This window comes from Corvus brachyrhynchos, unplaced genomic scaffold (assembly GCF_000691975.1).
Source record: "Corvus brachyrhynchos isolate BGI_N302 unplaced genomic scaffold, ASM69197v1 scaffold21, whole genome shotgun sequence".
NCBI lineage: Eukaryota > Metazoa > Chordata > Aves > Passeriformes > Corvidae > Corvus > Corvus brachyrhynchos.
The window spans coordinates 3,721,392-3,733,870 of record NW_008236924.1 but is presented as its reverse complement, the minus strand read 5'-3'; the positions used below and the strand labels follow the sequence as shown (position 1 = coordinate 3,733,870).

Sequence of the window (12,479 nt, the reverse complement as noted above, 5' to 3'; positions counted from 1 at the left end):
TAAAGGAGGAGCGCTTGTATCGCGACACGTTTGCATGTCGGAATAGCCCCCAGAATCGCGGCGCGGGCAGCGGCGAGCTCGGTGTTGGACTCGGGGAGGGCAGCAGGGCTTGTCAGTGGATTAATCCTCATTTTAAGCCTGTTCTTTAGCCTCCCAAACAGAGTAATAACGTGCGTGCCTACCTCTAAAAAATACTTTTCTGTTTAAAACCAGTATTTTTGTAAAGGGTCTATCTGAGCAAATCGGTTCTCTCTCCCTTTTTTTTTTCTCTCTCCTTTTTTAAATTGTTACCCTGGCCTTTTTTCTGCTCCTGTCAGAATATTTTTCTCTTAGAATATGTTTCTTTTAAATAGTTAGGAACGCTTTTGAGCCTTTTCATCCTTAAAATATGTTTCTTCCCCTCCTAATCTGTTTTACTTGTTAAAGAATATTCTTAAATTTTATTTAAGAAAAACATTAAGGGTTTTTTTTTTGTACCGCTAGGAAACGTCAGTCCCTGTATGTTGTCTGCAGGGACAAAACTCTTGGCTTGTATTTGGGTTTCTTTTCTACAGCAAAACATAAAGCTCTAAGGGCTGAGTTTGTTTTACAAAACTCTCTTTGATGGTCCCAAAACATCTTTTCCTGCTATTGAAGACTGTCTTTCAACAGCAAAAAAAAAAAAAAAAGAAAAAAAGGAACTTGGGTGAATTTTACTACACAATCCACTGTGCATCTGAGCTCTGTTATGCTGTACACTTCCAAACAGAGCCCATTCCCTGTAGGAATTAAAACAGCAGCTACATACCCTTCTTCATAAAAAATCCTGGAAAGCGTTTGCTGTCATTCCCTGGTTTTCAGGCACAAGTTGGTTCGTTTGTGTTAAAAGTAACAAAATCTTCCTGATATATGAACTCTTTTTAGTCCTTTTGGAGCTTGCGTATTTCAGTGGAGATCGTGTGAGAGAGTCTATCAATAAATATTATCTTTAAATAGCTTTCCTATCGTTACGGAAATGCAGAAGCCTCTGCTCATAATCCTGTTGAAAGCAGAGCCCTGAACTCATGGAGAGCAGTGGATTCAAAATAATTTTCTTAACAAAGGCATCTTGCATATGAAGAGTTCATCCTAAGGCACTGTTTGACCTCTTGGTCTCTCATTATTATCAAGTCATCAGAGGGTCTTTGGAGAGAAAGGGGAAAAAAACCCCCGAGATACAGTTTATTTGTAAAACCTACCATGTAGCTTTAAAGAACGTTCACAATGAAGAAGGAGGAGAAAAAAAAAATCTGTCTGATTTCAGGAAGTCTTAGAAAAACAAAGTTAGTGCAAATTACAGATTTTGGGAAAAGTGCAGTGGGGTTGAGAAGCGAGGATTTAAGAACAAAAGCTCTCTGAGCTTGGGTTAGAAAACGGGGAGCGAAAGGCTGTTTTAGACGCAAACATGTTTGTTTACATATTAATTTCATGTCTGTAGTTTCTTTAGGCATGACTATAATTGCTTATGAAAAATAGGGCATTGTCATGTCAAAACTGTGGCATGTGCTGCTCTGAATTTTTTCGGGGGCCAGACGCTAAATTCTCCTTCTTCTCCTTTTTTAATTCTTTCTTTTCAAAAGTGAAATTATTTCAGAGTTGGGATCGCGTTGGTTACTGAATGCTTATTAGGAAGTGAAGTACAACACATGACAGAAGCTCACCCAAATGTTGAATATATCATTTATATTTTATGACAGTGAATTATATAGAAGATTCTCAAGTAACTTTGAAATCATCAAACTGTAATTAAATATTGCAAAGACTGTCTGAAAATTCTTTAATTTTTAATGAAAGTTAAATATATATTGTCAGTCTACTTGAAGGTGTAGTATTTTAATGCATGACGCTGAGAACAAATTGGATAATGAAATGATTACTTTTAAATGAAACTGTTGCAGAAGCGTACACGTTTCAGCTGGCAAGTATCTGCTCAGTCCTCACACACGCACATTCACACACTTGATAATTGTGAATTCCCAGACTGAAATTGCAGCTACTCTGAGGTTTCTGGGGGCAAATTAAAAATCCCACAGAAGCAAAGCTTGAATGAGTTAGGTTCCCCAGATCATACAGGAAAGTATCTGTGGCTTTTTTTTTTAGCGTATTTTTTTATTATTATTATTTTTTAACGTGGACACATCAGATTTAAATATATTCTCTTTGTCTCACAGTTACAAATTGCAAGGTTTTGTACAGTGGCGGATTATTAAGTTAGGTAAGATAAAATAAAAGCCCTTCTGCAAATCAGACCTGGATTTCTTTACATAGGATTGCTGCTCAGAGATTTAATGGGAATGTCCCATTAGCAGCCTGCGTTATACCAGTAGGTAGGCAGGGCTTGGCTGTGCTGGGGGCTGTGTACGTACTAAAGAGGAGATGTGAGTGTTCCTGCTCTGCCTAAGTCAGGGATTTGTTTGTGTGGCTGTGCCCAGCTAAGAAACTCATAGCAAGAGCCCTGTCCTGGGTGGAACAGAGGGATCTCCGTGTCCTGGTGCGTGCGTGTTTCTCTGTCAGCTGAGGAGCAGGATGGGAAGTGGGGCTGGAGAGTGGCACTACTGAAGCAGCCAAGAGTTGTGTTGTGAGCTGCATCCCAGGGCAGAGCTGGTCTGTGGGATGAGCTGTGCACGCACTGCCCCAAACAGGAGCTTGGGCTGCACATGCACTCCTTGGGAACCTGGGCTGGGGGACTTCCAAATGGGAAACCCAGCCGGGATTGGTCTCAGAGTGCATCATTTTGAGTTGTGCTTGGGGTATCGCACTTGGCCTTTGGTGGTGGCCCCGCAGAAGCGCTGGGGGAAATGGGAATTACGTGGCTTTTGGGGGTCTCACTAAGTTTCCGAAATGTGTTCCCATCACTTAAAAATTGTAAATGCTACTCACAAATCATTCCCGTGGCAGGGAAGTTCTTTCCAGTTCGGGTAACAACATTCGGTGTCAATAATGGCTTAATTAAATTTTCTTTTATGTTGTATTAGCACCTCATTTTATGTCAGGATCACATTCCTAATGTGCTCAAAACCCTGTAGAACCCCAAACTTTTTAGCTGTTGCTTTCCGTAAAGCAGCAGCTCCTCCTGCAGAAGATCTGCTTCTAACAATGATGCATTTTGAAATTGCCTGCAAAATGTGAAATATGTCTGCTCTAATAAAACTGGAGTTTTTAAATCCAAGTCAAAGGATTTTAATATGTTTATGGAGAAGGGATGCCTTCTATTTCTTTGGCTGTATTTTCATAAAGCTGAGATATTTCACTATTAGGAAAGATGGAGGAAATAAATCTGAAATACTTGTTCCCCACCCATTTTTCCTTCAGCCGTTCTCATCCATAAGATATAACGGATGCTAATAAGGCTCAGGCATCTTAAAAATCATAAGTTTTACTCGATGGCTATTGTCTATTGCTGAGAGCACTCATGAGTCAAAAATCCTTCCTTCAGACTTAAACCCTGTTTATATTTTACTTTTTATTTCAGAGCTATAACTCTGGATGCAAATGGTTTTTCTGTTGACTTGTCTGTCATTCTCTGATGTCTGCAGATATTTGATCAGCTCTATTCTGTGCATGGCATGGCCCTTCTCTGGCAGCTACGCGCATGGGAAAAAAAAATGTTATCAATAAGTTCAGAGGAGCCTCAGCAGACTCGGAGAAATTTCACACAAACATAAAACAAAACCTAACCCCTGTGACGGGGAAAGTTTATACTGTGCCAGATTTTAGCAGCTTTCTTGTGCCTTTGGTGAGATGTCAGAAGCGCAGGTGATTTTAATTTTCTTGTACAGAGAGGAATGGAGAAGTTTGGAATTTGCATGCATGATCAGGACCTGTGTTTGGGAAAATGTAAACTCATCACAGTGGAAAATGTGTTGTTTGGAGTCTGAGGGTGAAAACAAAGCTGAGGATTTTGGAGAGACTGCCTGAGCCAGATGGCCTGGTGCATTCCCAGTCTGGCAGCCCAACTGCTCCCTCCTGTATAATATACAGCCATTTGTTCTGGGATATTTACGCTAGAGCTGTTTCCATGTGAATGTTTGAAAACCATTAAAAATGAACATATTAGGAGAGATAAATTTATTTAATTTGTGTGAATACATCGATAAGCAGGCTGTGAATCAAAGGCAGAGGGAGACTGGATAAAATAATTAGATGCTTCTGAATTGTGCATTGAGAGGCAGAGCAAGAACTCCCTGTCCTCGCCCCGGGACCAGCTCTGCGCTGCTTGTCCGGGATAAACCTCCCTGGGATGAGTCGAGGTTTTGCCTGGGGAAGGGGTAAAACCTCGGGTAACTGAGGGTTAAGGATTCAAAGCCAAATAAATATAATTCACAGTATTTTCTCTGTAGATATGTAGTGGATACAAGCCTAATCTTCTCTGGGTGAAATTCTGGCCCATCTGAAGTCAATTGCAAAGCGCCTATTGAATTCGGTGAGGCCAGGATTTTATTTTCTCCCTGTGTGTACGGCTGTAAACGTCATTCCAAATCATTTCAGTTCTGTTTTGGAAAAGACCCTAATTTTAATGAGTTTTCCCTTCTCTTTTATTTCTGTAAGGGAGATACTTTGTTTTTCGAGGCAGATGGAATCTGAAAGCAAGTGGATTTAGATGCACGTTGGTGATTTCTCTCCTTCTCTTACTCTTTTAAAATCAAGGCCATGACATAACTGAGTAATATAATGACCATGATCTCATTCCTTCAAGATTGTTTTTCGTCCAGTTCTGAAAGCAGGATTGCTTGACTGGCAAACTGACACCACGATTCTGCCCTCACTAGTACCAGCATAAATCTGGATTTATTCAGGAATGGTTAAGGACAAAATCTGTCTCTGTATTTTTCCAGCTTGTTTGTCAACTCTTTTATTGCTTTATCCTACCACGTCTATTGGGGAAAAAGTAGATTAAATGAGAGCTGTAGCCTTGACTTTTATATTACCCCCCTTTCTTTGTATTTTTTTTTTTTTATTATGTTTTTTTTTTATAACGAAGTCCATCGCTGAAAAGTTTGGGCGAATTTTTGGATGTACTTGACTGCGATGTGCTCAATGTAGTAAATTTTATTTGCTGTTAACCAGTGAATTGAATTAGATTTAACTTTTTATGCAGCTTCATTTAAATGGAAGTGAGAAAGTCTTATATTTTTGACACTAATTTTTCGGGGCCTGATTTTGAAGTCCGTTTGTGCATGAGTGATTGTTACTCACTGGGACTTCTTGTAGGAAGGTTACTTGGGTGAGTAACAGCTGGCAAAATAGAAGGTGAATTTTCTGGGGAAATGTTTAGGTTGTTTGGGAGAAGAAATGCTATTTTCGAGTGCTTATGAAACATCACCGAGTTAAATCAACATGAAGTAAACAAAAAGAAAAAAACCCAAAGTCTATAATTTTGCATTTCCTTTGCCGGTGTTTTGTTGTGCAACTCTGATGTGTATCTGCGGGCTTATTTTTAGCTCTGCTGTGGTCTAAGTTTATGCACTGTAACTTTCACTTTGTCTCTCATTAATGTGATCCCTATTTGACAAAATCACGACGACGTTAGTGCGACAGGGAGCCCCGACGCAATCATCCCCTTTCAAAAACTGTACTTAAAAACCCCATAATTTATTTAAAAAAATCAAGATATTTTTGTTAAAAAGAGTAGCTTTTCAAATCCGAGAGTTAAACATTTTCACAACAGTAACATAGTAGATCCTTCCTGTAAAAATACTTCTGGCAGCTCTAACGATCTGAAACTTTAGCAGTTCCTGTTTCCTTTTTGAAACTAATTGTAGAATTAATGCTTCAGAGTGGTGTGGTTTGCGAGGCGGTCGAGTATGTGTAGGGCTCTCGGGCAGCCATTCATGGGGGCAAACAGTTGGCGCTTCACACCAGTAAATTGGGACACAGGAGTGGGGAGACGGGGATGAGCTGCTCAGAAATGAAGCCAGTGCATCCTCCTGCTTCCCAGAATTTCCTAGAAATTCCTGCAGGAATAGGGTAGGTGAGAGGAGCTGCATTTAACACGGAGAAAACAAAATGCGCACGGGTGCAACTTCGATAATTGAATGCAAATAAAGTGAGAAGCAAATCTTTAACATGGAGGGAGGCAGAAGAATGTCATGCACGCAAAGAAGGGATCACTGATGCTAAACACAACAGACAAGGTGATTATGTACCACAGTGTTGACTCTGCCCGTTCATTATTGCTATTTAGTTGAGTTATTTAAGCGGGTACCTGGAGGTTAAGTAAGCACAGCAGCAGGAAGGGGAGAGGAGGAGATAGGGCAGGAGGAAAAAGGAAAGTAAATGTTGTGTTCTGGTTTGTCATTTCTAGCACTTCCTTGGCTCCACTGGCGACAAGCTAACCCATCCTGGGTAAATTTATTTTAATATTTGAAAGTGTAAGAAGAATGAGCTGAGACCAGCAGCCTTCTCTCGTCTCCTGTTACGCTGTGATTGTCTGGAGGTGTCAGGGGGCTGGAGGTGTTTGTCCCCACTAAAGGCCTCAGATCTGTTCTTTCCCCTCCTGCTCTGCGTTCTCAGAGGGAGATTATTTTTTAACTGTTGATGAAGTCCAAGAGGTGCCATGAGCTTCCTCCTTGCCTGGCCTGTCCCACTGCTAGGTGGGCCCTGCTAACCTGATCTGGGGTTTTCTGGAGTCTTTGCAATGTCCCCGCTGACTGACCCCACCAGGTGTCAGCCGGTTGCTTCAGTTTTCTACCTTTGCCTGGAAGAAGCTTCTCCCCATCTTCCCTTTTAATGCTGGGAATGGGGGTCTTCTGAATTTGTCCACCTCCTGCTGTAACACACGTAATTCCATTTTCCAATGCTTCTTGCAAACCATCTGTACCTCTCTTGGGCACTGATGTGAAAGTAGCTCAAGGTGGGGGTCCCAGTCTGGGATCAGGGGGTTGCTGGTATCTGTACTGGGGGGGACTTTCCATGCATCCCCTTTATCCCAGTGCTGAGTTCACAGCTGTTGTGCCTCACTGATGGAAATGAGGGGCAGAAGTCAGGTGAGACTCTGGGCCCATTAGTGGCAATTAGTTGCAGCCTCTGTTTTATCAGCTATAAAACCCCAACTCAGGGGCCCTCAGGTTTTAGGGGAAGGCACATAACAAAAATAAAGTTAAAAAGTTAAAACTAGCAAAGGTAACATAGGCCCATTCCCAAAATTATTTATGGAATTATTAAGTAATTTTATAATACATAATATTATTATTATTGTATGTTGCCATTTAAATTGTGTAAGAGTCAGCTTATGCTTCTTCAGCATTGTGGGTCTTGAGGTTTGTGCTCCTTCTGGAGGTACAATACCTCTTACCCTTGGTGGGTTACATTTGTAAGGACTGGAAAAGCAGTTCATTTTATATTAAGGTAACTTATTTTTCTGTCAGTATTTTCCATGCTTCCATTTCCAATTAATCTCATTCCTTAAAATGTCTTACATCCATAGAGCACACTTCTTAAATTTCAGTCTCTATTTTATTGTTAACTTTAGGGAGATCCATCTTAGATGTCATTTTACCTGCTGAGTTTTTTTCCCCAATTTCTTCTTTTAAAGTCTGTGTTTTAGAGGCTGAAAAGGTCACACCGAGCTCAAGGGTAGCACTGTTGCTTAGATGTAGGGGTGGTCATCCCTCCAAGGCTGGGGCTCCGATCCCAGCTCTGGAGTGGCACCCTAAAAGGTTTAGAAACCTTTAGTGCCAGCAAAAGGTGCTGTTGCAAAGGAAACTTCACTCTTGTTCTGCTGCTGGGGAGCTGGTGCCTGGGAGCAGGGGTGGCTGGAAAACACGACTCTGTTGGGCTGAGATGGAAACCCTGTCCTGCAGGGGCTGTGAGCACTAACCCAGTTCATGTGTAACGCCGATCCCTCGCTGCTGGTGCTGCTGGTGGGAGCAAATGTAGGCTCCTCTTGAAATGTGAACACACTGCCTTTCCACAGTTTTAGCTTAAAGGATTCTCCCTGTGCTGTCTCAGAGTCAAATTTCTTAAGTCGGTTGATCCTCTGTTTGTTTTGGTCTCCTCTGCTCTGGTAGGGCCTTCTCCTCACTTATTTATATCCCTGTAACTCCGGAGGTGCTCTCTGGAAAATGCTGGATCAGGAGGTTCAAGGGAAGAATCAGGCCCAGGCCTTTTCTCAGGAGCTACCAGGAAAATGCCTGGGCTGTGCAGCTTTTGTAATTAAAAATGCATGAGCTCTCTCTTTTCTCTTTTTTTAATGAATAGGACCCAAAGTATACCAAGCCTTGCTGGTTTTCTTTTTTTCTTTCTTTCTTTCTTTTTTTTTTTTTCCCCCTTCCTTTTAATGCTATTAGGTTTATATTTTATTCTGAATTGAAAAGAAAATTGTGGTTGTCTTGACTACTAAAAAAACCCATCCTACACACCGCTGGAGAGATGTGCAACAGAGAGGAGGGAATTTAGCTGTACTCAGCTTGTGTTGTTTTTCAGCTGCAGGTCTTGGAGCAGGTTTGGTGGAGATGCCAGGTCTCTTTAGTCTGAGCTGTGGCTTGCAACTCGCTAGGCCTTTGCTTACCATGATGTGTTTTGATTTTCTCCATACTCAACTTTATGCACAACTAAAAACGTGTTTTATTTCTAGGCGATAGTATATGAAGGCCAAGACAAGAACCCAGAAATGTGCCGAGTTCTGCTCACGCATGAAATAATGTGCAGGTAAGAAATACCCCTCTTCCAGTTAATTAGTGATGGGAAGATGAATCTGTCTCCCAAAATCTAGGTTGAACCTACAGCTATATTCGGACTTAAATTTATCTTTCTTGCATTAAACAATCCCAAAACAACACAGTTTGTTGTGTGTGTAATTAGCAGCAAGGTCTCAGTCGTCACACTAGTTTTCAATTATTTATAAAGAGTTATTCTTAACAGAACGCTGCTGGTTTTCATTTAGACACTGTAGCCCGCAAAAGGTCTCCTCACCGAAATTAACAGTCTATTATAGTCTTGTAGCAACCAACGTCTCTGCCCCCAATTCCCAACAAAAACTCCTCAGCAAAATGACAAAATAGTATTTTTTTTTTTTTCCTGGGTGTGCATTAAGGAGTGAGGTCAGGGGGTTCTTTTGTCCTGGTTGCTGCTCACGTGGGGTCCCTGCTTGGCCGGAGTGGAGCAGCTGATGCTCCTCCGTGCAAAAGATGTCGTCTTCTGGATTTTCTTTAAACTTCCCCATGCAGATTGGGCTCTGCCCTGTGCTCCCTTGCCCTGCCTGGGGTTGGTGACTTTAATTCAGTCAAATATCTTCTTCCCCAAACTTCTGCAGCTGCTTCCTTCTCTGTTCTGGCTGGTTGAAATAGGTGAAGCCTCTTCTACTTCCTTTTTGCCACAGACCCCTTCGCCACCTCAGAGAGCTTGACCTCTCAGTCTCATTAGAGTTAGTGGGTGTTTTTTGCATGTCTGAAAAAATCATTTGTTACATGTTATTCGATGGCAGAAAATAATTCCCTAGTGGAAGACAAGGCGTTCTTGCATAAGCTTATTGTTACAATCACTTGTTTTAAGACTGTAAAAATGCCATTGCATGCGTTGTAACTTTTACAAAACACATTTACTAAAAAGGAGTAACTTGAGGGTAAAAACTAGTACCCACTTCTAAAAGAATAAACTTGGATGAGGGTTTCCTGGCAGGGGACAGTATTTGACAAAATACTCAGATGGAAACTTCTCTGTTGGTTAATTTTTTTTTTTTTTTTTTTTTTTTAAATTCTTGGGACGTGCATGTTTTGTCCTCCACTGACAGCTCCTCCTGATAAAACTCTGCTGGGGGGTAGCACCCTGTGATGAAGGCAGAGAAGGAGTTGCTCTCCTTGCTCTGCCAGCTTGGGTGAAACCCTGCACAGCCCCCCCCTCAAATTCTTCCTTGCAGCAGGATTTTGGGGGATTTAGTTTTCATGTCATGTTTTTCTAGGCTGCTTCCTTCAGTGGGTTTGGCTTCTTCCAGGAAACCAAAGACAACCCATTGCAGCTCCAGAACAATCAGCAGCTCAGTGTGTCCAAGAGGTGCCTGAGCCTCTGCTGCTATTGGGAGCCTTGTTGCTTTGCTGAGGACTCCAGGCCACTTCTGCCTTTCCAAATGGAATCCCAGTCATGCTGACAACTTGTAATTGCCCTAAAATTCATTGGCCCAATTAGCACGACTTTCACACTGGATACCTAGCTAGGAACAATTCATGGAAATATTAAAGGAGGCCCTGACCTGATAAGACTCATGTGCCTTTTACTTTTCTCCTGTAACAGACCAGTAAAACAGTGGGACTGGGCACATGAGTAAAATTAAGCACATGTTCAAGTGCCTGCAGTGTCAGGGTCTGAATCTGTCATTAGTCCTGGGTGATGTGTCCTGATCCTTAACCAGCAAGGTTTGGTGGTAGGAATAACTCACTGAGCCAGAATCAACTACTTTAATGAAATAATTTTCTTACAGGTAGTTCAGGAACCTAAAGTGTAAGAAGCAAATTAAAACTTTATATAGTGGGCTGAGTTTTAACCAGAAGACCAAATGCCCGCATCACAGATTTACGGCCGTTCAATATACTTTGACTGAGACAAAATTATTTCTGTTCTGGGAATGTGGAAAGATGTGCAGTTGTTCCCTTTATTAAAGCACTTTGCACTTTCTTTGTTCTTAAAATTCACTGGCTTGGGAGCTTTATTCTTCTCCTCCGATTTATTTACTGCTAGTCCTTGCTTTGTGTTTCATGGCCGTAAGGTGGAGGGGTAGAAGAAACCCAAACTGACTGTAGTAGGCAAATGTTGTGTTCCTGACAGGGTGGGGGAGACATATTCAAATTTCTTACAGCTCATATTAGATATTCCCCATTTCCTTTGCTGCCCATACGTGTGTAAGAGGGTGCTGTTTGTTTACCAGGCCGCTTGACCCTATTGCACAAATCTGTCATCTATTGTGCTGCTAACACGCTTTTAAATTGCAAATCTGATGCTCTTTAGGGGTCTAGAAGGGGGAAAAATTCTCTCTCCACACCATTCTGTTTCTCTTGATTTCTTGCCTGTTGTAAGTGGAAGTTGGGATGTGCTGAATTTGCACCAGGGGTGCAAATGCAGCCTCAATTATAAGCATAAAATTAGAGTCTGTTCCCCATTAATCAGCCCAGCTAATTGCTATGCACTACCATTAGCCATATGGTGTGAAAGACAGCTTGCTCTCCCTAAGATGAAATTTCTTCATTTCAGACATGAAATAGTGAGGGCTCTGTATTTTAAAATAGCTTGTTTTAGATATTTAATTTCTAAACAACTTTCAGCAGTGCTTTCTATCAAGGCTAACTGCACAATAAAACTTTGCATTTATGTGACAAAGCTGGGTATTTATAGTGTACTACAGCTACAGCACGGAGGAGACAAAGAATTCAAATGTATAAGAGAGTCCTGGCTGTGGTAGGAGAGCGAAGCTGAGGTTTGCTTCAGGTGGCTGTTTATTTCAGAGGATTTCATTGTGTTTTGTCAGATATAAAAATCTACACGGTTGGTGAAAATGTTAATAGCTGGGGAGAATTCACAACCTCAGTGGAATTTATTAGTATTGTAGGCAGCATGGGGAGGGACATCTATAGTTAATATTGCCTCAACAATTTCCATTATGAAACCTTCAGTGGCTTACAGCTTTGCCAAACTTAAACTGTTCTGGCTGAAATATCCTTTGCAGGGTGTCGGCCTCAGGCTGACTTTCTTTGGAAAGTTTCAGCTAAAATGGTTCAGTGATTTCTGAGAATGAGGTTGGAGTAAAAGATGGTTTTTGTCTGTGTAAAATAAGATCTTACAGCTGTTTTGGTGAGGGGGTCCTGCACCTCCACGCTCCAGGGTGAGGAGCCAGTTTGGGGCAGAGGTTGTCCTGATGGCATCACTGCTGGAAGGGATCCCACCTCGCTGGGACCTTGTGCAAAATCTCCCCCCCAGCCTCTCTGGCGACTTGTTTGTGACCTCTCAGTCTCATTAGAGTTAGTGGGTGTTTTTTGCATGTCTGAAAAAATCATTTGTTACATGTTATTCGATGGCAGAAAATAATTCCCTAGTGGAAGACAAGGCGTTCTTGCATAAGCTTATTGTTACAATCACTTGTTTTAAGACTGTAAAAATGCCATTGCATGCGTTGTAACTTTTACAAAACACATTTACTAAAAAGGAGTAACTTGAGGGTAAAAACTAGTACCCACTTCTAAAAGAATAAACTTGGATGAGGGTTTCCTGGCAGGGGACAGTATTTGACAAAATACTCAGATGGAAACTTCTCTGTTGGTTAATTTTTTTTTTTTTTTTTTTTTTTTAATTCTTGGGACGTGCGTGTTTTGTCCTCCACTGACAGCTCCTCCTGATAAAACTCTGCTGGGGGGTAGCACCCTGTGATGAAGGCAGAGAAGGAGTTGCTCTCCTTGCTCTGCCAGCTTGGGTGAAACCCTGCACAGCCCCCCCCTCAAATTCTTCCTTGCAGCAGGATTTTGGGGGATTTAGTTTTC

General features: G+C 41.6%; 1 protein-coding gene across 6 annotated transcripts in view; it reads left to right on the top strand.

Annotated features, from left to right (window-relative positions):
• Positions 1–8,572: 8,572 nt before the first annotated feature.
• EBF1 (early B-cell factor 1) overlaps positions 8,573–12,479 on the top strand; it is a 261,012-nt gene continuing 257,105 nt past the window's right edge. For all 6 annotated transcript variants that reach the window (XM_017728154.1, XM_017728152.1, XM_017728151.1 and 3 more), the window contains exon 1: positions 8,573–8,667. In XM_017728154.1, the coding sequence (XP_017583643.1) occupies positions 8,630–8,667 (38 nt within the window). In that variant the 5' untranslated portion in view covers positions 8,573–8,629. The remainder of the gene's footprint in view (positions 8,668–12,479) is intronic.